The 27,331-nt window shown below is 36.5% G+C and overlaps 1 protein-coding gene across 7 annotated transcripts in view; it reads right to left on the reverse strand.

Annotated features, from left to right (window-relative positions):
• Positions 1-4,797: 4,797 nt before the first annotated feature.
• Positions 4,798-27,331, reverse strand: part of KHDRBS3 (KH RNA binding domain containing, signal transduction associated 3) — an 85,808-nt gene continuing 63,274 nt past the window's right edge. For 3 of the 7 annotated variants that reach the window (XM_030490536.1, XM_030490526.1, XM_030490511.1), the window contains 3 exons: positions 27,028-27,110; positions 13,013-13,071; positions 8,939-9,553 (listed from right to left, as the gene is read on the reverse strand). In XM_030490536.1, coding sequence (XP_030346396.1) covers positions 9,462-9,553; positions 13,013-13,071; positions 27,028-27,110 — 234 coding nt within the window. In that variant the 3' untranslated portion in view covers positions 8,939-9,461. Of the gene's footprint in view, positions 5,582-7,972; positions 8,030-8,938; positions 9,554-13,012; positions 13,072-27,027; positions 27,111-27,331 lie in introns of those variants that run through there. The other 4 variants (XR_003992007.1, XR_003991998.1, XR_003992004.1 and 1 more) reach the window with 2 other exon arrangements.

Genomic DNA, 27,331 nt, shown 5'->3' on the forward strand with positions numbered 1-27,331 from the left:
CTTACCAAATCCATCAAATTATGTACACATGCATGTAAATATTATCCAGGAGTACTCAAACTGACCTTTCAAAAGGGTATTGATTGTGGCATTTACAGAAGTTATCTGCTTATACCTTTGAAGGATATTACCAAAAATTAATGAAGTTATTTCTACTGTGTGAGGGATTCCAATGCCAGACTAGCTAGACACAGGTAAAAATGTTATCATAGACCATGCCTGTGACCTGTTTCTCTTACCCCTCTGAACTAAGATGCATCACTTCAACTTCCTAACATCAGATATACCTAATTCAAGAGTGAACTCCAGGGAATAATTGGAATAAGTCTATTCCGAAGTTGAAATACTAGGTGCCAAAAAAAGGAGGACATTTTAAAGATTAGCCGCTATTGCATGCCTTCCCAGTCTAGCTCAGGGAAGATATGCTCTGGAATATAGAGGCTTTCCTCTTCCATTCCAGAATTTTAAATCCAAACTGGCTTTTAGTATTTATGTTGCTTTTAACATAGAATCATAGAATGGTTGGAAAGGACCTTAAGATCGTCTAGTTCCAAACCCCCTCCCATGGGCAGGGACACCTCACCACATCTCAGCACCACACAGCCACTTGCTCAACCCCTGCTTCCCCCCCAGGCAGGATGGGGAGGAGATCAAAAGCATGTAAACTGCATGGGTTGAGATAAGAACAATTTAATAACTAAAATTAAGTAATATACTACTACTACTAATAATAGAGGGATAATGAAAAAAGAGATATAAAACTTAAAGGGGAAAGGGAAAAAAAACCAAACAGTAACCAGCAGTGATGCACGATACAGTTGGTCACCACCTGCCGACCAATACTCAGCCTGAGCAGCGATCAGTCCCTTCTGAGTGACTCCCCCCAGTTTATATACTGGGCATGACGTGCTGTGGTATGGAATACCTCTTTGACTAGTTTGGGTCAGGTGTCCTGGCTCTGCTTCCCCCAGCTTCCCGTGCCCCTATTCATGGCCTAAAACATCACTGTCTTATCAGCATTGTTCTCAGACTAAAGCCAATACACAGCACTGCACCAGCTACTAGGAAGAAAATTAACTCTACCCCATCTGAAACAAGGTCACTTTCCCATCACCCATCCAGTTTCCTGTTGTGTAATGTGCTTATATTATGTTTTTCAATGTTCATTCCTCAAATCTGTAATAAGTGTAATGATAAAGTAAATGCAACTCATGATCAGCACTGTAGAGCATAGCACAAAACTTTACCACAATCCCTTATGCATTTATCCCACAGTTCTTTCAAGAGGCGGAACTGCCTGAAGATCATCTCTGCTTTCTTGATTTATATTTCCTTAATTCTGTCAGTCTTAGAGGGGTCCTATTTCTGACATAACAGTAATGCAGTCTTCAAGTGAGTGATCAAAAAACCACACACACTTTTCTTATTAATATGCTGTATGAGCAAATAATCACTGGAATATTTTAAATATCTAAGGGAATTTTGTATTCAAACCATTTCAAGTTAGAGCCTCAAGTGCTCAAGTGAAACTTAACACTAAACAGAATAAGGTTAATTTTCACATGTGGATAATTGTGATTCATCAGATGATTTCCAATATGCATGTAGGCAGCATTCACCATAGCGTATACTTAAGCTTCTCATTTGCATTCAAGCCTGTAATTAACTATCCTGAAAGGTCTGCTGAATTTTTAAAACAGTATTTATGTTGTGATATGAACATTGCAAAATGATTTAGTAAAAGCCCAAAGTCAATGAATGTATGTTTAGCAGTGCAATTCTGTGGCAGACTTGCTATCATCTGAAGCATCTTCCATGGAGAAGCAAACTGGTAATTGCATTATCAGAAGAATGATCTTAGAGGCAAATGCATTTTTCTTCTTTTAAATATATCCTTAAGAGTAATGAATTCTGCGAGATGGAGTCCACGTATTTTTTCTCAGTAAGAAACACACAATAACCGGCTACCTTCACATTAATGAACCCAAGCTCTTAATAGAAGATTGAAGAAACAAGGCAATTTTATCAAATGAATAAAAGCGTTTCATTTTCATTAAATATTTAGGGCATCAGGATCTTTCATAAACAGCAGAAGTCATCACCACTTACTCTTTCGCCATAGACTACAATGAACTATTGAGCCCATAGGTTGCTGCTTGAGTGAGCATTTGGAGCAGTTCGCTGTGTTTTGCGTAAGAAAGAAGAAAAAACAACCCCAAACACAGTCTATGGAGGTCAGTAAAACACCAACAGCTTCCCGTTATCCTCACGAAAGATCATCATCTCACTTCAAGTGAAAACTTTAAGTTTCAGTAAGAACATAATTTCAGCTATTTTATACCAAATGGCTCCAGGCACAAGGAACTGGTGAAGTGTTTAGCTTTGCAAAAGCAGAAATTCCGCTCCAAGGACTAATTTACATTTGATTTCTCTCAGGGTAACAGGAGCAGAGCCTTGTTTAGTCAGGAGCTGTAGCTCAGTAGCTGTCTATCTTGAAAGAGCATGAGTTATTTTTGATTACTGGGTATAAAGATTCCTGTCAAATTTTGTCATAAACCTTTATTAAATCTAAATGATTTTAATTTCATAATTTTCAAGTACATCTTTGACTGAAAAGAGGAAGTTTCCATTAAGCCTGTTCCCTAATCTGCTATTTTCAGGAATGTCGACATTTCATACTTTAATACTTTCCCAGTGAGGAACCCAAAAAAGAACTACACAGCAAAGCAGCTTTATTTCTGCCCTCGGCTACAGTTTCTAAGCATTTTTAAAAGCCAAGTTTGCCAGAGATGTTCTCTTGACTTACACTGGTAGAGAAAGCCTGAAGACAAGGGTCAATGTACTGCAAAGTATCCGAGGCTGCACAAACGTTTATCATCTTAGCGATATGTGCTTTAACACTAAATACCTTCAGTGATTTCCATCACCAGAGGGGTTTTTCTCCCCATTAAACAAATGTAGTTATCTTGGGCAAAAATCGCTGAGCTTGTGAAAATAATTATCAGCCCCTTAAGCCAATTAGTCTTTATCATAAACTTAAAGTCAAAGATATTCTAATTCTTGGTGTGCATTTACACAACCACAACAATACTGAGGTTTCGGGCATTGGTAAACTGGGAATTCTACTACAAGTTGGGCCTTTTAGCACACAATTGGGAACCTGCTAGAAAAATCCATCTATAATACTAAGATAGTTTAAAAAGACTGCAAAGTCCTATGTGGAGAAGTCAAAGCAGAACCACTCAAGAGCAGATTTGATCCCATTACCAATCATATATATATATACACACACATATATATAGTTTAACTTTGTATTTTGATCTTTAGATTTTCAGTTCCTTTGCCCAGAAGTTCCAACCTGAAAAGTGTGCTCTGCAACATCATTTAGAAAGATGTATGACCAAGTTTTAATTCATACAGTCATAGAATATTACTTCATATATTTATTGTGTACCTAAATGTGGAGACATCCCCACAGCATGATAAACAGTATGGGAAAGACTGTGATATAGCCCAGAAAAGATCTTTTGAAGCAGCAGGCTCACGTCGTTGCTCAAAACCTGTAAGTAAGGCAATGTAATGTAGAACTGGTATCACACAACAGAGCATCAGCACTACACCCACAGTGTAGGTTGAAGTCATCAATGACAGCACAGGCAGGATGCGCGTATATACTTGGTCTCTTGAGCTGAATGACCAAGTTATTCCGAGACTCAGATTTCACTCAAAACAGTCACAAGAAATATAAAAATCTCTTATCTTATGACAATAAAACCCAGCAGAAATGAAATCCTGGCTTCAAAGCACAGGAACAGTCAATCCTTAAAAGCTTTTAGTGAAATAAACAAAGTACTTGACAGAGAAATATGTGGATAGTCTGCAGTCAACCCGCTTTGACTGGACCCTAACACTTCCTGTGTTAGGCCACTCAGTAACCAGACAAGATCCCAGAAGTACCAGATTTCCTAGATATTTCAATGTGACTATAAAATGTAAGTCATACTAGCAAAATACTTTAGTATTAAGAACCTCTGTTGTTCATTACTCCAGAGTGGAAGTCTTAATACTTCACTCCTTAAATAGTTCACAGCACTCCTCAAATGAGCTTGTGTTGGTAATCCTGGTATCCGGTCCAAATTACAGCAAATGAAATTGCATTCTGCTTACCTGAATTCCCCCCACAGTATCTATACACAATTTTATACTTGGCTAGCATTTAAAGTGTTAAGTGCTGTTCCACACCAGAGGTTCCTGCCTGTCAGTCTGATTATTATCCACGTCTTATGCTTATTCAAAGGTTTTTTGGATTTTGCTTTTACTTATTTAAATAATTACTAAGGAAAACATTGCAGAAATGCAGTGGTACAGAGAGAGATCATGGCAGGGAAAAATCTTTCCCAACATATCACCTTAAATATTTGAAGGTTAAAAATAGACTTTTTTTTTTTTTTTTTTTTTTTTTTTTACACATTTAAAAGTTGTTTCATCTGTTAAAAATGATACCTTACTCATGACACTTTGAGCAGCATCAGGGTTAATGGCAATCTTCAATAGTCAGTGTACGGTAGTAGTAGTTATAAATACGTGTTGAAGAGAAAGTGTAAAGCTATTCAGTGTGAAGCTATTCAGTGATATTGCTTATTTTCAGAACAAAATAAACAGGACTGAACCAAATGATACTTTTCTTGGGATGAATTTGAGATTTAGTGAATAAAAACCTCGTCTCATGAAAACCTAACTGAGGAATGGTTCACTCATACTTTGCAAGCAGTATTTAGGAAAAAGAACACAAGAAACTAAATTATTAGAATTTTATTTGTTACAAATTATCACAATCACAATATAAAACGCAGCACTGAGGGAACATGACTGTTAAGATACAAGATTGGTCAAGGTGTAAAAGCCTCATCCAAGACTCTACTACTAGAAAATCTGTGACTGTATATTAGAGAAAAAAAAAACATTTCTATGCATCAAACACCAAGTGAAAGAGAATAAGCAACAGAGTATAATTGACAGGGATTAAAACACCTTCATGTTATACAAGTTTCTGAAGGAAATGGAAGTTAGAGTATCATTTCTACCCATGAGTCTTGTTTTGAGTAGACCTGTTTACAGTTAGCTATTAAGAAAAGCTTCAGCATAAACCATCAATCCTCATTTTAGCTTATCCACGTTGTTCATACATTAGACAAGCTATTCCCCAAAGCATTTAGATTCTAGTCATGAGACTTCACACACTCTCTTACACTTGCTGCGTAAGGCTAAAGAAAAGTCACTGAAGGAACATGAGGTTGCATTATTGCTTTGTACCAGGAACTTGGATGAGAATTCTTTATTGAGCTCCAAATAATACACTGCTGCATCACTAAACAATTAGGAGTTTAAATATACAATTCTTTCACTAAACAATTAGGAGTTTAAATATACAATTCTTTTACAAAGTGTACACTGTTATACACTTTAAGGCTTTATACAAGAAATACAGGATTTTCATACTCCATAGCCCATCTCATCATTGTCTGGGCATATGGGTAGGTATAATGCTCTAAGCAGTCCGTAATTGTCATGGCAGAAGTTCCTGAAAAAGAACAAAACATCATTTATTTGTATACACATCCTGAGAATAGCAACTATGGATTCTCTGAAGACTGTCAGATTATAAGCAGTGGGATCAGGCAATTACGTGTATAATAAATGTATGTAGATTTATGGAAACCATTGCAGAAGCTACCATTGAAATTCAGTGCAAATGTGATAAAGCAGTTCAATAAAGGCAAGTTAATGATATGGTTAATTATAATCATTAACCAGTTACATACAGCAATTGACCAGTGTAAGAATACAAAACCCTACTAAAATGGTAAAACACTTCAAGGTTAATTTGTCACAAAGAAATCTGTCACCTTCTACATTGATATATTATAAAAATTTAGAGACTTTTTATTATTTTTCATTCTGTTCAACATCTGATGGATTTCATTTCAGAGAACTCCCCAAAAAACCCAGAAATGCAATAGCAGACACTATCTAGTGCATGTTATTATAGGCGCTGTCAAGAGAAGTTTTGTACTGCAAATGCATAGTTTCTAACAATACCTAACACTAGTAGTTTGAACTGATGTAGTTTATTGTACACACATGTATAGGACATGAGAACTGATACAACTTTTTATGGGTCATTAAAACACATTTTCTTAGGAGAAACAGAATATATGTGGAGCATTGGAAGAAGGAAGACTTATAGGATCATAGAATCATTTGGGTTGGAAGAGACCTTAAAGATCATCCAGTTCCAACCCCCTGCCATGGGCGGGGACACCTTCCACTAGACCAAGTTGCTCCAAGCCCCATCCAACCTGGCCTTGAACACTGCCAGGGATGGGGCACTTAATGGATTCAAAATTCATACCACTATTATGCTTGGTATAGAGAGACTTTTAGATGCATCATATTTGGATCTTGCAAGTAATTAAAAGAACAAAATTGGACTCAAGCTTTTCCATCAAGGTGGGCCACAGCTACTTAATGGAAGCACCACATGCACAATGGGATGCACACCTGGCACATGACCAAAACAATCACTTCAGCCATAGGATGAGTGTGCTCTTAGGAAGGGAATTTTCTTTCAATTTACTCTTGTGACCTGCAACATCCAGTCTGGTGCACCCTGTAACACAATGGTGCACTCAAACAGCCTCTGCATGACCTGACAGAGACACAGTTTTCCCCCCAGAAGGGAACCTGAAACAATTTAAGGATTTATAGGATTTCAGAGCAGAGTAGCAGAGAAATGCCACAAATGCATTCTGGTATATTCATCCTTTGCATAGTAGACACTAAGATGGCATATAAAACCCCTAGAGTAGGATAAATATTACAGAAGGTTGAATTCACACCCAATTCACTTGTCTACTAGTCATCCTTGCTACTAGATGTTTTAGTTTCAACCCATCAAGTTTCATTATATATGGTTAATATTAAACTTCATCTTTGTAAATGAAAACTTTTGTCTGAATGTAACAGATCATGTGTGATTTAAGACATGAGGTATTTATATACTCAGTTTTGCCACAGCAGTTCCAGCAGCTGGTATTGAATTTTTGCCATTTGAGTCCAAGAGGGCAGAAATCTTTTTCTGAGTTCTCCTAACCTCAAAAGGGTCCTATGCTAAAGCAAATTGTTACAAACCCATTGTGGATGGACAAAAAGCTCCTTTAGTCTGTAACAGTAGTCTCAAACTTACTGTGGTATTATACAGAGGCAGTGCAACGTATGCAGTATTTCAAAGTATAGAACTTTAAGTCATGTCAACTAAAGGCACTGAGATCATGAGTTTAGCAGGAAGAATGACCATTCCAAGTAGGAAATAAAGAAAAACTCTGCTCTATTTAAAACATATACAGTCTGAGCATAAATACAATTACAGCATTTCTTTATATATTGAATCCACTGGAAAATGTGGAGCTAGCTGTTCTTCAGCTAATGTTTCTCAATGGACTTGTTCTCCATCTGTGCCAAAAATCAGTCTGCTCCTTGTGCAGAAATGCTTAACTTAGAGAGTAATTCTACAAAATGCTTTCTTCAGCTTTGGAAAACCATATTAGAAGTATTTGCTGACCAGATTAGAGTTTTAAATTCCCATTTGAACACTACCAGCATAAAATCACATTCGTTTTCGTTTATCTTCCTCTGTCCAGTGAAATACTTATTTGGTTGACATGTTGTCAAAGCTACGCATACCTTTCAATAAACAGCCAGAGGACAGAATCCACACACCGGGACAGTTTCATGTCCTATTTAATGATAGTTTTTCACACCAGAATTGAACAGAGCTAATGATTTCTGCTGATCTCCAACTCAGTACCTGTAATGATTATGTAAATTAAAGCCTTGGGTATAAAGATTTAAGACCCTGATCAAATGCTCCATTATTCATGTGATAATTTCACAGATGAGTGAAAATACCTACCAAAGCATCCGAAGATTCAGGTTTTTGTTCTTTTGGCTGTCCAAGGAGGTGGGTTTCCTGACAAGAGAAGAAAGAGATATTGTTACTAAATTTCAAAGGCTTTCAAATAAAACTAAAGAAAACAATGTAAATCAAACTATAATTAATAGAAACTTAATAATAAACAAAAAGCTTTAGATAACATTTGTAATGTTTAAGTTACTCAAATTTATGGGAGAAGAATATATTACAAGCTATTGGTTATGAGGTTTTACAGTTATTTAATAGGGCATAGTTTGACCAAATTTAACTAGCTAAGCTAAGGCTTTTTAGATTACTGATACAAATTAAACGTTTTAAAAGGAGAATTTAGGGGTCCTCGAAGTCTTTCCTACATTCTAAAAGGAAACTCTCTAAGTTGTAGCCTCCCTGCTTTTATTGCTTATATTAAAGATAAATTAAGTGAGATTAAAATCTGATTTGATTTATTTACCTTTGCAAATGAAGACCGTTTTAAGGGTTACACATCCTCTGCCTCTGACGAAAGCGACCTCAATTAGTCAAGTCAGAAAGTCTTTAAAAGCTTTGTGTTTATTGCTTCCAGCACGGAACGAGGTGGTCATTAACGTACCAAAATGCTCTTAAAAATTCCAAAGTTGCACTAGTGAAAAAATGCTCAACAAGATGAAAAACTAATCACAGTTTTCAAGAAATTCAGCTATTTTAAACCATTTTTAACCAAAAAAAGATTTTGATTTAATGTGGCACTCAAGCAGATCCATACCATTTGGATACTTTAACCAGCATTTATATCTACTGTAAGTATATATAGATAACATTTAGTTTTATACCATTGTTTTAAAGAAGTGGTGCAATGTTTAATATGAGCCTTTTATGGTGATCGCTGTTAAACATTTCTCCCTGTTTACTACTATTTATGGAGTTTTATTATCAGATAAAGCATAAAATTAATCTCACACACACTGATTTTCTTTCAAAAGTTTATTTAGTATCAAGCAAGGGCAAAACTTTGCTTAACACTACAGAACATTTCAAGACTTGAGTTACAAAATACCACATTATTTGCATTTGTAATTGGCTTCCCTTTTTACGCATGTTTGCAAAGAGAGAATCTAGCAAATGGCTGAAAAGAAAAGCTAAAAACTAAACTGTTGAAAACCTTTAAAATAAAAGGTTACGCTTATGTTAAAAGAATGGACTAACAGATTTAGTAAACCTATTTTTCTGTTTAACACTAGTTAATAAAAGGTTATTTTTCTGATCACCTATTTTTTCTCAAATACAGTTTGGAAATAACAAAAAGTTCCTCGTTTTACATTTCTTTCTGTCCAGGTTGTTCTTTCAACAAAATATTTTAAGGTTCAGTCCATCCATTCAGGTTTTTTATGCGCTTTGATTTAATAAAAAGGGATTGTTCATAGAAAAAATTACTTTGAACAGTATACAGGACTGGTGGAGATTGGATATTTCACAACATCAGACAGTACAATCAGTATCTGGCATATGGCTGGTCTCTGTAGACTCCTTTTGTTGTCCTTGCAGGAGGTGCCTTGTGTCGTGAGTTGGTCCATTCTTCTTGCCCTACAAGAAGGGAAAATATAGTTAGGCCCTTTCCAGTGTTCTCAGATGATATACTTATTTTTTCTTTATTTGTGAATTTAATAGTGACATTTTATTACTGAAACAGAGGTGTACAAAGTCTAACACTTGGCCCAAAAAATCTGGGTACAACACATACATGAGTTATCCCACAATGCTTTTTCAGCACCAACAGCAGGGAGTGGGACAGGCCAATGGCAAACATATTTAGGGCTCTGGCCTTCAGCTGGACCTACTTGTTGCAGAAACACAGAAATATCAGCTACAATAGCAGATCTACAAATAATTATGCTAGGATTAAATGAATGGAGGATATAAACTATGTACAAGCAAATAAGCTACTCTAAGAACTAAGTTCCTTGGCATCAGTATCAATTTAGGCTTAATTCAGATAGCAGTCCAATAGCCTCCAGTATCACTTCAAACACCTGTAGCTTCCAATAATCTAGGGGCAATATCCAACCTCACTGTAAGCATACACTTCCTCTAAAATGCAAGAAATACAAAGGCAGATTACAAAAATATTGAGAGCAAAGGAAATTGCTTGTTTGAATTGACAATGAAAGAAGTTTTTTCACAAGCTTGAGCTGTATTTCCTGCTTCATAATCCTATCACATTTTAGTGGTAATAAGTATTAACAAAAAGTAGTAAAGTGTTGTCTTTGAGTCAGACATACTGTGCCAGGTATTTACAACAAGAGGGAAAACACAGGACCATAACAGGAGTATAATGAAACAGCACTTAGGTATACTTTAATCAAGTAAACACCAGGGTACTAAATCATCCCTGAAGAAAAAGGCACGCACACACACACACACACACACACACACACACACACACACACACACAAAACCCACCAAACCCACTAAAACAACAAAAACACTCCAACAAATACAAAAACAAACCACCTACAACCCCCTCAAACACACCCCAAAGAAACCCCAAACAAAAAAAATTAAAAAGCAAACACCTGAAAACAGTGTTACGTATTTCTGTATCTACTTTCGGAGAATTGCCCTGCCCTAAGCAGAGAGGTGTCCAGGTGAACCCAATGCAATCTAGAAACTAAGGGTGGAATCCAAATGTACTGTATTCTAACACATAAGCATCACTTTGTCTTTCTAGTCCATTAAAATAAATAAACCAAAGTCAGCATTCAAAGAACCCTGTACTTTGAACAGTAATGTAACTTGCTCGGATAGTTGATAGCTGAAATTAGGTGACAAGAATCCCGTAAGTCAAGGGTCCAATTTCACGATTTCTTCATAGAAGTCTCATCCTAACTACTTAGTTTTAAATCTGTAGGTGGTTGCCTGCAGAGCCTAGGTTATGTATCGTACCTTCGTGGTCAGAACATGTGCCTGGGAGGTAAAAGTAACAAGTTTAAACTTGGTGTAAGAATGGAAGAATTAAGCTTGTGCCTGAGACAAGTTTCACAGGAATCTCATAACAGCAACGTACATAAGAAGCAACCTCTTGTGCTACTTCATCACGCGGAAAGCAAAGCTTGTACTAAGCAAGGAAAAGAACCCTAGCCTAACAGTAAAGGCAGCTGGCTAAGAGGTAAGAATTAAAGATATGCTGGGTTTTAAGCACCACTGTAAGGAACTGTTTAAGTGTAAAGAGCAGTGTTGGTTACAGTTTAAGGGGAATACTCGCTCCTTTTCAAGCAATTGGTCCTACCTGTAGGACCTTTTTGTCAGCTTTCATTTTGGTGCCATTCAGGGATCCAAATCCTAAAAATATTGATATTCTTCTCTCTGAATTGGCACCTGAGCTTCTCAGAGAACAAAAAGTTTAGGTACTTCCTGGGAATCTGTGTTTCCTCCTGGCCAGCACTAGGCAACTATCTACTCACTATGCAGCCTTATGAATTTTTAGCTCAAGGCACCTAACGTTCTTTATATACTGTAAGCATGATTATTAGTATCTAACTCTGCATTTAAGGATGCACTTGAAGGTCAGCTAGTTAGATAAAGTATATAACACTTTGTATTTGCAACTTCCATGGCTGTAACCCATAATCATTCTTCAAGGTATTTATAGTCTTCCTCTCAACTTGAGTAAATACATCACTTAATATTCCAAGTGGCTGTGCTTTGATAAATAGAAAAACAATTTTAAACGCAAAAGCAATGAAAAAAAAAAAAATCCATATTTTCAACCTTAAATACTGCAGCCCACGTAGACTGATGGGGAACAATCTACATTAATCAATTTCATATATTTCCCCCCCATCAAATTTGCATTCACAAAATAGTCTTAGAAATATTAGGCTTATAATGGAAAAGAGGTTTTTTTAATGCTGAAATAAAGATTTAGGCTATATATATGTATATCTATCAACACCAATTGAAAGTGCTGGGGGATAGAGAAATTTCAAGTGACCTCTTTTGATGAGCTGACTTTCCCTTTAAGCAAAATAATTAGATTAAGCAGACAACATCAAGCAAACTTCTGTATTAGGTGCATTTATCACAGCTTAGTTGAGGTCATTTTAGTTTCCAGCAGGAAGCACTTCAAATGGAGGTCAAGAAATACACCATGGAAAACTAAGTAGAGCTCTAAAATCACTGAAGCATCCATTCCCCAAAATCACAACTCCTTCACACTAGTTACTAGCAATCCTCAAATGTTTGAGATTTGAGTGATCTAGATTATAATATTTCTCTGATCTCTAGCCAGAGATTTAACATTTATCCCTTAAGCAAAGGTGCCTTTCAACTTGCTTTATGCTTCTAATCCATAACAGATTTCTTTTAATTAAGCTGTCACTACCACACTTCTAGCTTAAAAAAATGTGATCTTTAGCACTGGCATATGTTTTTTGCTTCATTACACATTGTTTTGTCTCCATATGAATAACCCACTGCCCTCATGTCTATTAGCTACCTAAAGTACCTCCATAACCTTTACATAATGACTCCCTGCTCGATTTCCCAAGACTGATGAATGAAAGTTAACTAATACAAAAAGACCATACAAGTCTAAAATGCACTCAATTAGGCCCTGACTCAACTGAGAACTTCAGCGTTTCCTAACCTTGTACTAAGTTTCTTACCATTAGCAAGTGTGGCCAGTTGTGCCACACTAGAAGCATTTGTTTTCAGCTGCAAACAGCTCCTGAAAGAAGGTCCTACACCCCCATGGTTTTTTTCCCTTAAATCTCATTGAACATGACATGGAAAGGATTCTTGATTTAGATTTTGATTCTATGTCTTTGATTTTAGTTTCACACAACCATGTTCGTTTTAAGAGACCACAGACATCCCCTGCAGTATTTTTCTCAATAACCACACAAGGATCTCTGTGGCAATGCAGGGATCCCTGAACAGCTGTTATCCACTGCAGAGCTGAAGATTGCCTTACAGAAATACTTCTCTGATTGTATTTTTCCAGGAGTGTACTACTGTAGTCATTTAGCTTATAAAGCTACTCACCGTAAGAGTCATATGTTTCTTCACTCAGTCCATGGCCATAGTCATAGTAATCTGCTCCACTGTATGAGAGGAAGGAAACAGAACAAGAAATAAAGCAGTCACATTTTAAGAAGCAGTGCTTATCATTACACATTCTACCTTTGAAAAGAAGAAAACTTGAAGGATTATAGACATGTCCTAAGACAAAAGGGTAAGCACCCATGTGACAATGAGAATGTAGGTCCTGTTTGGTCATTAATTAGAAAAGAAACCATATTTACTTTCATTAGGATTTTTTTCCATTACTGAGCCCCCGATCCACAGTGTAAATGTGGATGTGGGAATTTTATATTTAAAATTATATAGTTGGGAAGGTTGAAGATCTTACAAGTTCCAATGAAGGAAGAGTAGGAGGTGTAGGTGCCGAACTAATTAATTTGTCAAATAAACTTCTTTTCATTATCTACTGTTGCCTAGTATTTTGCCTTTGCATCTTTGAATTCACTGACAGAAATGCAATAAAGGACATAGCAACTATATAAACCTCTGATCAGCAAGTTGCTTAAGTGTCTTCAAGACAAATGTACATATATGTAAATGCTATGACTTTAAAAGGCAGATAAGAAGTAACAATAGGAACTGAGTTAAAAGCAGGAATTAGGGGTTAGGATTCAGAAGTATGAATACCATTAACCATAGCCTAAAACAGTCTTTAGTTTCATAACAGGATTTATATTTGTATTAAGACCACTGAATGGAAACTGAAGAACAAGTCCTATTACATACTACTTTCCCATTATACTTTCATATTTCACATAGATATAGCTATGTATAGTCTTCTACATAGTTGACAGAACAAAAGCCTATTAGACATGTTTGTAGGACATCAAAAGCAAGTCTAATTGTTTCTTTCCTCTTCTTTCTAACCACAGCCAGACTCAGGGCAGACAATATTTGGAAAACACTCTAAATTGACACTACAAAGTCATTACCTTATGAGCAAGAAGGAAACAGCTAATATATGATCGCTTGCAAGTAATTACTAATATTGACAAAATGTTTCTAGCATTAGATTAATTGCTAACAAAATAAAATCCTGAGAGAAGCAGCAATTTATAGCCTTAACATGAATTAGCAAGAATTTGTTGCATTTGGGTTGTTGGTCTTTCAGTTTCTTTTATTTGAACTACAAGGTTTTAAATCCCACAAAATAATCAAGGCCAGAATCACAGAATGGTTTGGGTTGGGAAGGATCTTGAGATCATCCAGTTCCAATCCCCTGCCCATGGACAGGGACACCTCACCCTAGACCATGTCACCCAAGACTCTGTCCAACCTGGCCTTGAACACTGCCACAGATGGAGCATTTATCACATTTCTGGTGTATATCTAATGTGTGTGCAAATATATATCTAAGTGTGGATGAGTATTCATTATTGCTAATATAAGGCTTGCTAAACAAACTTAACCAGAATGCACTATGAAGTGCACATACAAAAAAGTATCTATATAAACCTAAATGTTATCCGTGGTTTGTCAGCCTATGTGCTGGGGACCCCAGAATAACAAGGTCAAAGTCTGAAGCATAAGAAATAACAATTTTGCCCTGCAGCAGCCAGTGATAAAAGTCTTTATTCTGACAACCAACTTAAAACTGACATTCACTATCCTTCCACACAGCACTTATTTAAGGCTGTCATCAAGTTTAGAAGCCTATAGCAGCTGAGCCCTATCCCTGTATCTGTCAAACCTGTCAGAATGACTTTTGTAGAGTTTCATTTCATAGAAAATAGCTACTGAACAACAACAAAGTCTTTTTACAACATACAAACTGCAAAACAAATAAGCATCAGAAAAGAAAAGCTCTTATACTGGAAGTCTATCATCTCATGGCCCATCTTTATTAACAAACCCTTCAGAACTAATAATCTGTCCAAAAATCCCACATTACAGTGGGAAGACAAGTTGCCTAGTGCAATTCAATACTTTAACTGCTTTCATTTGTGCTCTATGAACAATGTCAACACTCTCAGTTCAACTGTATGTTACACAAATGCAAGAGTTCAGATAAGACAACTTAAAAGACTATGACCCAAAGAAAAGGGTACATGCACATGGCTGTAAGGAGTTCTGGGTAAAAAAGAAAACATGAATATCATTTCACCTGTAAGAGTCTGAATAGCTCATGGCGTTCACAACCAAGACCAAAGATAATTGTGCTCTTAGAGGAACTACAGAAAGATCTAGTACCTTATATGAAGTTACAGCTCTCAAAACTTTTTCTCCAAAGCAATTACCTGCTAAAAGGAAACCCAGTCAAAGGAACCTGCAATGCCAAGCTTCTTTCCAGACTGTACATTTGAACTCATTAACTGAGATAGCCAAGGTCAATTCTGCCGTGAGGAATTAAGTAGCTATATTAAATAATTCTTCCTCTGGACAGAAGGCATGATGTCAATGTGTCAAAAGCATCCTTGACATTTATAGGGGTTTTAAAGAGGTTCTCTTGCAGCTTAGCATTTTGACTGACTATTCAAGCTATCTCCCTTTTATGGCTTTATTCAGCAAGGGAAGCCCTTTCCTTCCTATTCCTTTCATTTTGACTCATAGAAAGGTGAACAAAACATTAATTTTCTTCTTTACCTCATGTGCCTCCCTCCTTTCAGAACAAGGGAAAAAACATACCATGGATCCTATCCTTTTTAATTCAGCAAGACTAAACCTGGAGTCTCCTTTGAATTCCTATGTTTTCTTATGTGAAATGTCTTGAGGCCATTTGCTTCAATCATCTTAATTTTTACTTCTCTAGGTATTTACTTTGTAGATGGAAAACTGCATTACATGGTATAGTCAGCTGAGTTTTCAAGCATCTTCCTAACCATCAAGTAAAGAGTACAAGTGCAATCAACACTGGAGTATCAGCTGCAATTCACATCTTTTTTACACAGAGCTCTTGCTTATATCACCTCATATTTAACTTCTTTTGAATCCCCATTCCAGCACAATGTCTTTGGGCTGACAAAAGAGAAGACAGATGGAAAAGTAAAAGCTACTTGGATTTTTCACATCAATATAAAAACCTGGAACAACCTGATGATATAGAAGGATTAGCAAACAACAATAAACTTCCCTATGTCACTTCTAATTGCTGAGGGCTGGCCATTAATCCTACAATATTTAGAAGTGTGAAGTGAGGCTTCCATAGTTTAAGTAACACCAGGGGGAATCATCTCTTCTCTGTTCAAGAAACAGCCTAAGATAGAGAAGAGCAACCTCAGATTTTAGCACTGCATCACGGATAAAGTAAAGCCTTAGAGGAGCTTTTTTATCTAGTAACACAGAGGACTGTGCTGTGAGAAGTGTCTTAAAATACTTTTATTTAGAGGTATTCAACATAAGCCTTCAAGGGTCTTATGAAATATGACCTGAATTTCTCAGGCTTTCCTGCTAAGCTGATTGTTTCTGAAAATATCTTGATAAACCATAATAGAAAAAAAAACCCATATCTTTATTAAAAAAACCCAAACCAGTAGCAGTAACTGCTCTTGACATGATGGTTAAGTCTTAAGAACTCTCACCTTTTATACTATATTAACTATTAGCTTATTCTTTCTAGAGAAGTTAGAATATTCTCTTGGGACAGATAACAAGGGTAGAGTTTCAACCTAACACTCATGAAGATATCAGAATAGGTCACTAGGCTATTTTTGGGACAATCCTAGAACAAGCATTATCAAAAACACAGTGCAAGTGTTCAGTTGTATTTCCAAAAAAAGGAAGTAAAAATGTATGGTGCAATATATAAATGCAATTGCCACAGCTCTTTAGATTTGATACAGGCATCTTTTAGCATCAGTATTATGCCATTTCTGTGTTTGAAACAAAAGTAGTATGGCAGCGAGGCTGATTGCAAAGGGGAGAGTAAAAGGTCTCTGAAAGCTTAGACTTTACTGGAAAAGCCCAGACTGAAGCACTGACAAGCCTGATGACTGGGTTTAAGCACCAAGTGAACTGAAAGTTTCTTTGTCTTCAGTGATAAAAACCAGTCTTTGCAACCAGCTCAGCTTCTTGTAATAATTAGTAGGGAAAAAAAGAAAACAACATCTGCTTTCTTTTGCACATGGACATCACAAGTAACTTTGGGACTGACCTCGTTAGAGAGAAGCCAGGGCAGCTTCAGAAAGTGACAAAAACCCCCCTCCAAACACCAAGGTTTGAGCTCCACTGGCATCACCTTTGTCCTTCTACACACTGGTCACACAGAACAGCAAAGCAGGAAGTACAAATGAGAATCTCTAGCAAGAGGTAGACCCTGACTGATGTGATCGGTTCTGAAGAGAACTCTCCCACAAGGACAAGCCTCTTTCTATCAGATCTTCATGCTCAGCTGCTTCTGTTCTCAAAAAGCATCCATCAGCAGTGAAAAGGAAGAGTGTCCCAAATGTTATTGTCAAGGCAACAATCACTGTAGTGAAGCTTCTTATAACTCCATAGTTGTCTTGAACACCGAGTTAAGTATGTTCTTAATGCTTCTGTGGACCACTAGAACACTGTATTCTGTAAGCAAGCGGTCAGCAGGATAGCATAACAGCAGGTTATCAAGAGGAGATCCACATCTTTTCTTTCATCTTGCAGATAGATTCTTTAGTACACACTCACATCCTTAATCTGTAAAACAATGATGTCAGAAAGCAACTGACACCTGTATGTGAAAGCTTTTTAAAACAGAAAAATGATGCCATCTTCCTTAACTTACACCCCATTGTACTCATACAGACAATACTAACAGTAAATTTATTACCTATAATCCTAAAAGATGGCCAGAGTGCCCTCTCAAGGATTCCCTTAGCTATCACTATTTAGCTATTACTTTTTACGGCATAGATTGTAATAAAATTTACTTCTGAATAGTGAAATGCTCTCAGAGGCATCTGCATTCTGGTGCTACCTACCCAGCACAGAACTCTATCTACATATTTCTAGCAGAACTCTACACAGCTCTTTAGAGCTAAAAGTTTTACTATCTGAAATGTCATTACTGCTGTCTGAACTCATTCAATCTTTTTCCCCCAGTCCACTCATGTCCCATCACTCAAAACAGGAAAGGTAAATAGCAAGTAGCAGAGGTGGCTGAAGCACAAAGCACAAATAAAGCTTCTTAGGAACAGCAGCACCAGGGACATACAGATTTACCTTGAAACTATGAATAGAATCGTAAACATACAGCAACAATCCGTTCCTAAACATGAGAAGTACTAACTGTCAGCATTTTGCCACATAAACCAAGAAAGCACCAGCAGAAACCTAAAAATTTCAGGCTGCAGAAACATCAGCATTTTGGTGTGGTCTTTGAACTAAATCCCAGCCACGCTACATCACATTTGTCTAGTTTGCAAAGTGGTTTGGGGAAGTGAACTAGACTGCTATCAGGAAACTAAACTGGAAATGTTAAACTATCCAGGGGTGCACCAAATGTGTTCCAGCTGCTAAATTGAGAACAGAGATGTGAGGCAATGTTAACATCTGAAAAGGACATGTTTTCTCCTGTTTTTCTTCACACAGACAAGACTACTCAGGACAGAGGAAGCAGCAGAGAAGAGTGAAGGTTTGACAGGTATCAGATAAAGAAACTTTAGGCTATCCACTGCAATATTGGAAAGAGCTGTGGGTATTATTCCATTTAATTCTTTGTTATCCCTTGAGTCCTGCCTAAGATGCTGTTAGAGATCTGAGATGACGTTACTTGTCACAGATTGGAGTACAAAACAATACTGCCTCTAATACCTCATCATCCACAAAAATTGCACAGATGGTAAATCACCATTCTGTCATTAGAAGCACTATTAAGACATACATCAACCTTCTTGTCTTTCTAATTTATTGAAGGAACAGCACAGCTTTCACCAGTTTCCTATAAAGTTGATACCCTTACTCATCAGCTGAAATTGAGGAGCATTTAAGAGGAAAAATATTATTCCATCCCAGTTTTTTTGATCATAACTAAAAAAATAATAAGTGCACCATCCAAGAACGTATTTGGTTAAAGAAAGATTATATTTAATTGTTTTCAGGGCTGTATAATCAGAAAAATCTGTCAGATGTTAAAAGCAATGCACCACCACATTTGAGATCTTTCCTAAAGCCCCTTGCATCAGCATGGTCTGAGCTTTGCCTCTCCAAGTACAGCAAGGCAGATTTCTTTCTCTTGTGTTGAGGACAAATTCAATCCATTTAACTGCAAAGACTTGTCTCCTGGCATTATGTGGGCTCTACTACTTCTACCAATATGTTCCAAATGCATGACATACAGCTCTCAGAAAATTACAGCACGATAAACCTCAAATTCTGATTGTTACTAAACAGCTTCTCATATCACCTGAATGATACTAAAATTGTGCTTAAAGAAGTACAAATTTACAGCTCTTAGTATTTCAACTAAAAAAAACGAGGAGAAACAAGTAAAACAGCTTTAAGATTTTCCTGCAGCCATCTCCTCTTCCTAACATTGCCCAATTAAACAGATTATTTCCTTACCAATGGAAAGAAGCAAGACTTATACCCTTGAAAGCAAACCAAATACCACAGGATAGTTTTAGAGAGCAAACCACAAATTTCAATTACTGCTAGTAAGCTGACATAACATGTTGACTGTTTCCTAAACGTTTAGGCATAGTCATAATTACATTTAGTAGCAAAGCCATGAAGAAAACCAAGATTTTTTTGTATCTAAAAAGCATTTTACCAAGTATAATTAGTACGAAAAGGAAGCCTAGCATTTCTGAAAGGGATATAATCTACTAATGTCAACGTGATGAGGATTCTTCAAGTCTTTTCCAAAATTGAGTGCACCATGAGATACAATACTCATGGTTTTTTCCATCACTCTAATTGCCTTAGTCTTATTCCTGTTTACTGATGTTTCAGACCAGACTGCTGTAAACAAAATTAAGGAATTTAAACTTGTAAGCTTGGCTCACAATTAAAACTATCCATGCTATTGAGGCACTTTTAAATCATAGAAAGCTAGGGTTGGAAAAGACCTTAAGATCATCTAGTTCCACCCTCTGCCTTGAGCTCTACCGCCACAGTAAAGAACTTCTTCCTTATATCTAACCTAAACTTCCCCTGTTTAAGTTTAAACCCATTATTTTATCTTGTCACATTTCAACAGGTAAAAAGGCAAAACATCCATCTGAACCCGAAGAACTAGAGCTGAAAAAAAACCCTGCAGAAAATCTCTTCCAATAGTATGAGCATTAAAATGAAGCAGGAAACCACATAGCAGGGATTTTTGGATCGAAGATACATTAGCTTGTTTATGCTAATGTTTTTGAGGCTTTATTGGCACAGAATTATAACCTCAATAAGCTCGTACACACCAGGTGTGCATAAGCAACAACAATTACAAAGTACTAGCCATGTGCACTACCTCCAGGAATCAAACTGCTGTGGACTGATTTGATTTATAAGTCAGAGCACGAAAAACAAACAGCTACTAGCAGTAAAATTGAGAGAATTACATCTTGAAAAACTACAGTAACAGACACTGTTTTGCATATAATGCATATTTATACATCCTGGAAATGCATGATTGCTGACAAACCTAACAATGTAAATTTAAAACACTGAGCATCACAAACAAAGTGTTAGCAATTAACTTTCAAATACCAACAGCATCATCTCCATAAGCCAATATCAAATCCATACACTCAGCTCTTTATGAAAATCCTCCTCCTGTAAACAGCAATGTCACCATCTTTTGTATGGCTGCTAAGCAGAGTTTCAGAACACACCTGAAAAATTGAGTTCCTAATGGAAAATGAAGATTGGAATCAACTTCTGTCAAAACTGGGGAGCACAAAACCAGGGATTTAAAGATTTGAAGGATTTTAGCAAACCGATTTAGTTATATTATTTAGGCATCAGTTGAACAACAGCCATTGGCAGATTTCAAGGTGTTTTAATTGCCTTTTCAACCTGATATCCAGTTACTTCACTCTTATGTATGTACCACAAGCTGCCAAAACTCAACCTTGCAAATCACGGGGACTTTATGCATAGTCTTCCCTACTTTGAAGAAATTTAAAGTCTTGACTCTGTCACTGTTGAAATGAACAGTAAAGAATACAGCCTCACTGCAAGGTGTTCACAACACTGTATATTGAACATACTTAGGAATTACATGGGTAGTTATCTTTTTATGCTTTTAGATAAATGATTTGAAATAAAGTTGCAGCATGTACTTCTCACTCCCCAACATATTAAGCAATAAACAGAATGAGTTAGAGGCACTGAATAAACATAGGTATACTGAAAAGAATTTGCCAATTCCCTCAACTCAGACTATTTGACCAGGTGGCTCTGAGGCTTACGGGCAACTTGCAGTTATTTGAGTGTATCATGTTTTGGTATGATTTGAAATGGTAGCAATTATAGTTACATATGCAAGAGCAGCAACTGAGAAACCCTGTTTAAGCCAATGGCACAGTGGTGGTTGCCAAGAGAAATCTATAGCATTAATAGGCAAATGTGGAAAACAGAAAACATTGCAGGAAGCTTTACACAAAGCCAGCAATCGCCTTGAGTCCTTATCTTTCCCCTTTTATATCACTGTTTAGATTAAATTCCGCAACAGAATAAAGGTGAGATCACCCTGACTGAAGATCTAAAACAATTTCACAATTATAATTAAACACAAAATGACATTACTACATGAAGGACTTACTCTTGCCCCTAAACAGACACAGGCATGTAGTTGTACAAACTATTCTTCTTATAGTCAGGACTGCTGATGTGTTGTATGTAAAAGACAAAGCTAAACAAAAGCTTTTTTTTCCCCCTAGGAAAAATACCAAGTTTTAAATGCTCACAGACAAGCTTAAAGAAGTTATCTGAAACTTCTGAATGCCGTGAAGCAGACAGATGGGGCTCTCCACTTATTTTTTGTACTACAGTAACTGTATTAGCCATTCTCTTTTGATAGTAAACTTAAAAGCACACAGTAAACCTTTAGTGCTGTTGGAGAGGTAACAAACCCAGCCCCCTTTCTCAGCAACCTTGTCACATAATCTGAATTTCAGTAACAAACCTCATTCTCCGGCATGTTAACTCTCTGCAGCATCTGTCACTGCTGTGAATGGTTGATCACAAGTACCTCTGTAGTCATCTCAATGCTATTAAGCAGATGGCAGCGCTAAATCCGAATGATGTAGTACATCTCCCTGGTGGACTTTGTTTCCATACACTACCATTATTCTACAATTCCTCAGTGATAAATCTTATGTATTCTAGAGAACATTAAACAGTGAACTGACAGTGACAATTGATTTATTAGCATCCATTTCCCTCTGCTGTATTATTGTCTTCACAAACACTTGTGTGGATCATGTGTGGAGCCACTAAGGGACAAAAGCACTTTCGCTCAATTTGAGGCATGTTTCAAAGATTCAAACTAGATCTCTTTTTCTTCATGCTGAAAATGTTTAAACTTACCTACAAATTTAAATGAAGACCCAACTAAATGCTCCTACTTCCTCCACAACCTTCTGAATTTCATAGTAAAATTGATCTAGCATTAACATCGGGCCATTAAAACACCCACTACTTCCTGCAATAAATCCAAGTAAAGAATTACAGTTCTAGACAGACTTGGGCAAGTCCTTTAAGATCAGCTATGTTGTGAAGGGATGCATACATGCTGGTGAGGGAAGCTGACAAGTCTACATGCATCTGACATAGGCAGTTATCAGCACCAGGAATCACAAGGATGGACTTTTGCACTTACGGGTAGACCATGAATTGCAAAATTCCAGAAAAGTTTTTGGTGTACAACTGCCCATGTTAAAGTACCACATATGTATAGGGAAGAAATTACTGACTGCATGTGAAATGCATAACAGCAACATTCAGCCTAATCTTGCTGCTCTCCTTAGCTAGGCATTGAGTATCAACCACAAATGACCATAGCTATTGGCAGTTATTACAGTAAAACTCAACTGCTTTAGAATCATAGAATTCTAACTGAGGTCAGAAAGGACCTCAATGATCATCTGGTCCAACCTATCTTGGAAAAGCATGCCCCAGACTGGATGCCCCAGAACTTTGTCCAGCTGAATCTTCAGTGTCCAATATTGGGGACTCCACTCCTCTATGCAGATTATTCCAATGGCCGATTGTTCTCCCTGTGAAAAATTTTCCCATGTCCAAACTAGAATCTCCCCAGGAATAACTTGTACCCATTACCCCTTGTCTTTTCTGTGTGACTCCTTGTCTCCATCTTCTTTGTAGCCACCATTTAAATACTGGAACATGGTGATCAGGTCTCCCCTAAGTGTTTGCTAGCCCTTGGTTTTTAGAATTTGAGATATTTTGTGAAATTCATTTTAGATTGTTTTGGGTTTTTATAACAATGCTGAACAGCCCAGTTGAACCATCCTACTTTATCCTGGTATAAATATCTAAATCCTCTGCAAAAAACTATACACATAATTTAATTACATCTCTTCTAAAAAAGAATCAGTTAAGATGTTTAGTCAAGCTTAGTACAGCTCCAAGGGATATTTTGAAGTCTTTTTGTCCATGAAAAATAATTCTGTTAAAAGACATCCTCTCTTTGAGGCTTCGTTGCATAAGCAACTGTGGACAAGAATATGTTTTAGAGGAAAACAATTTTTTATAGGATTACAAGGCATTAAGATAGATGAGAACTTGGAGAACACTCTGATATTTCTCTCCCTATTAGTCCTGTGATATGTTTTATCTAAAGCACCAGATTGCCACGCTCAAGCAAGGATAGTGTCACACAACATCAAATAAAATACCATTAAACTTTTAAATAAACATTATTTGGTAGCAGCAAGCAGTTGGGTTGTAGAAAGGAAGTAGTTTTTGCAGAGGCATGCAAAGTCCCAACTACCTTAATGCACAAAAATAGTTTGGTATTCTTCATATCTGAACATATCGCCCATCCTAGTGAATCAGATTTGGTTGTTTCTGGGAAATACACTAAATACGTCAAAATTAAACATTAAAGGAGGGTCATGCTGTGTGGTATTGAACAGTCAAAGTTGGAGAATGTATTACTGTGCACAGATAGCAAAGATGGGCTGCCATGCAATGTCATCTTAGACATTTAGAAGATTTCTAGAGGTATTTCCAATTCTATTGAAATTTTCCATCTTTAACAGAGGGATATTAAAATCAGCAAAAAACTTTTAAACAAAAATGAGTATTTCAAGTGACTCCACTGTATCACACATACATTGTACACAATGCACATGTGTGAACATTAAACAAATATAATGAGGGGCAGGAAAAGCATTCACATACTGAAAAACTATTGCAAATTTAACAAGCAAACCCATCTTTTCAGTTTTCTAGCTACTTCTCAGATTTTAATAGACAATATCATTAATATAACAATCTTCTAGAGGAATTAATATCAGAAGACAAGCTAGAAATGCTATTACTTAAGATTACTACTTTCAACTTACAAATGAAAAAAGAAAAGTTATTTACACATGCTAGTCACACAAATGATGTGTTTTAAACATGTGAATGCCCTCTACGTGCAAATGCATTTTCCTTCCATTCCTTATGAGGGCAAAATATCCAGAATGATATAAAGCTAAATTATAAAAATACACTTTTCCCTAATTTCCTTCCTAATAAGGGCATTGCAATGCACCTAAATGATAAATCTCTTAGTGGTTACAAACTGACATTTTGCAATATGGGCTATTTGATATTCAGATTAAAGATAGAAATGCTGTTCTAGGTAGCTCAGATGGCTGTTTATAGTTATTACTTTCTGCCTGCCAATACAATCCCAAAAATCTTTTTGCCAAGGCAGAAATTATGCCAGAAAAATCAATGTCAATACCCTATGAGAAACATACAAGTGAATCATTTCTTGTTTTCTTTTACCATGCAACACTTCATAAAATTGGGGAAATGGAGAGATGAAGTAATCATTCAGAAGCTCATGAATTCAACACAATCTAACAGTATATGTATTGTGGTACAATACATATATAGGTAATTATACAGGTAAAATACAAAGCAATAATTTCATGAAGTATCTCCTTCCAGATGGCTAAGTATGTATACATATTATATCTAAGATTACACATATCCTTATGTACTAATCTTTTACAAGAGCAATTTCAATTTTCAGAGATGTGCTTTTTGCTAATTTTAGTTCAAAAGGGAGAAAATCTTAGTGAAAACCTTAATATGGAAAAAATCAAATCCAAGTAATGTTTAGTTCTGGCTAAGACAAATGACTTTGTAATGAAGTCCAAATGTTTGTGTGCAATAAACCCATTTACCAACACTAGAAGCAGTAGAACAGAACAGAATTGCCAACATAAAAGTTGAGGACTATTTTGGTAATTTTCTTTCTGGAAAAAAATCCATTACCAACAGCTGCTCTCTAAGTGTAACATTCTACAGAGCCTCATGTTTTGGAGGTCCTACACTGCTCGTTTCTTAAATCATATTTTTATAAATTTTTGGTATCTCGCAAGACTCTGTAGGAGCCGAGTACCAGACACAAAGGTATTTTCATTCTGTCAGCAATAATGACGCTTGAACATTCCACTAAGCTTTTTCACATTAAGTTGTTGTACATAGGAAAATACTAATTTATAGAACAAAATTTAAGCTGGGCTTAATTTAAATTTATATCAACACTACAGCAAAGCAGATGTCAGGTGTAAACAGCTTTGTTCTCAACCTTGCCGTGAATAGTTCTGTACTATTACAGGCAAAGCTACATTGTAAAAGTCACAAATATTTAGTATAAGGTAAAACACTAAGTATCTATTTATCAGCATCACAATATCCACCAATACCATGGAATCATAGAATGGTTTGGTTTGGAAAGGGCCTTAAGATCATCTAATTCCAACCCCCTGCCATGGGCAGGGATGCCTCACCCTAGACCATGTCACCCAGGACTCTGTCCAGCCTGGCCTTGAACACTGCCAGGGATGGAGCATTTACCACTTCTTCGGGCAACCTGTTCCAGTGCCTCACCACCCTCACAGTAAAGAACGTCTTCCTTATCTCCAACCTGAACTTCCCCTGTTTAAGTTTGAATCCATTCCCCCTTGTCCTATCGCTGTATCTCCCTTTCCTACTATCATTTTTCCGAGTGGGCAAGGTTTGAAGCTCCAATCGTCCCAAACAACCAAAGCAGTAATGCAGAACTAGAGCATTTTAACCATTTTCTCAGCATTCGTCTTTCAATCATTTGAAGTTTATTGCCATACAAGTTTCAAGAAATTCTCAATGACATTACAGAATCTGCTACTGATCAAACTAGGAATGCTTGGTCTGAGCAAAAAAGAGAGAGGTTAAACTATAACTCAGTAATAGGTGCACAAAGCTCCCTTTCCAGACATGCACATTAGAGGGACCTAACAGGGGGGATTATCAGCCAAGCTGCTAAATAATGTGTCATGTGATATTTGCCATTAAGTTCAAGCTACCACCTAACACAAGTAATTTGTACTACAAAGGGTTTCCCCATAATTGGAACACTTTTCCTTGTAATTCACAGAGTTTCCAAATACTGACTTTTTTGAAGGAAGCAAAATTTGAAGAAAATACATCAGAAGTACTTAAAAGCACTGCTGAGAATGAAGTGGGAGAAGGAACACAAAGATTCAAATTTGTCACAAAGACAATTCCACAGAGAAGTAAAACAAACTAAAGGATGTACTTTTACAGCCAAGTAAAGGTAAAATACTGGAATACAGCCATGTTTAAGCAGCAAAAAGAATGCAATCAGCTCTGTGTTTCAGATGATTTATGATTTAGCATCACTAAAACTCTGATTCAAGTTCTCATTTCTGTTTCTTTTTGACCACTCAGTAACTTGACTTATGTGATACTAGAGACAAGTATCACTAAGTGTTATTTCTAATAAGCCTCTTATAAAATTTTTGCAGTTTAAGATGAAATTGAAGTAGTAAAATTAACTTTCCAACTGTAAAATATTTCAAATGCATGTACACCAGATTAAGACTTACCTTTGTGCTTGAGTGCTATAGCTGTTATCATAGGAGTCATAGCTTTGTTCATCATAAGCAGTTCCATAGCCATCATCATACTCCTGAAATGATATAAAAGAAAGGTAATATTAACCATAAGCACAGTAAAGAAAAAGTAGTAGCCTGTATAAAAGATTATACTCTCCTGAAATGCATATATGACATGTATACCATGAAATGGCAAAATCTTAATGATATTAATAGAAATTACTCCCATTTAGGAGGCCACACACATCTAAGACTAAAGGGTTTTTAATTATTGGCAGTGTGCTTTGGAAAGATC

The sequence above is a fragment of the Strigops habroptila genome, chromosome 1 (assembly GCF_004027225.2).
Source record: "Strigops habroptila isolate Jane chromosome 1, bStrHab1.2.pri, whole genome shotgun sequence".
Classification (NCBI taxonomy): Eukaryota; Metazoa; Chordata; class Aves; order Psittaciformes; family Psittacidae; genus Strigops; species Strigops habroptila.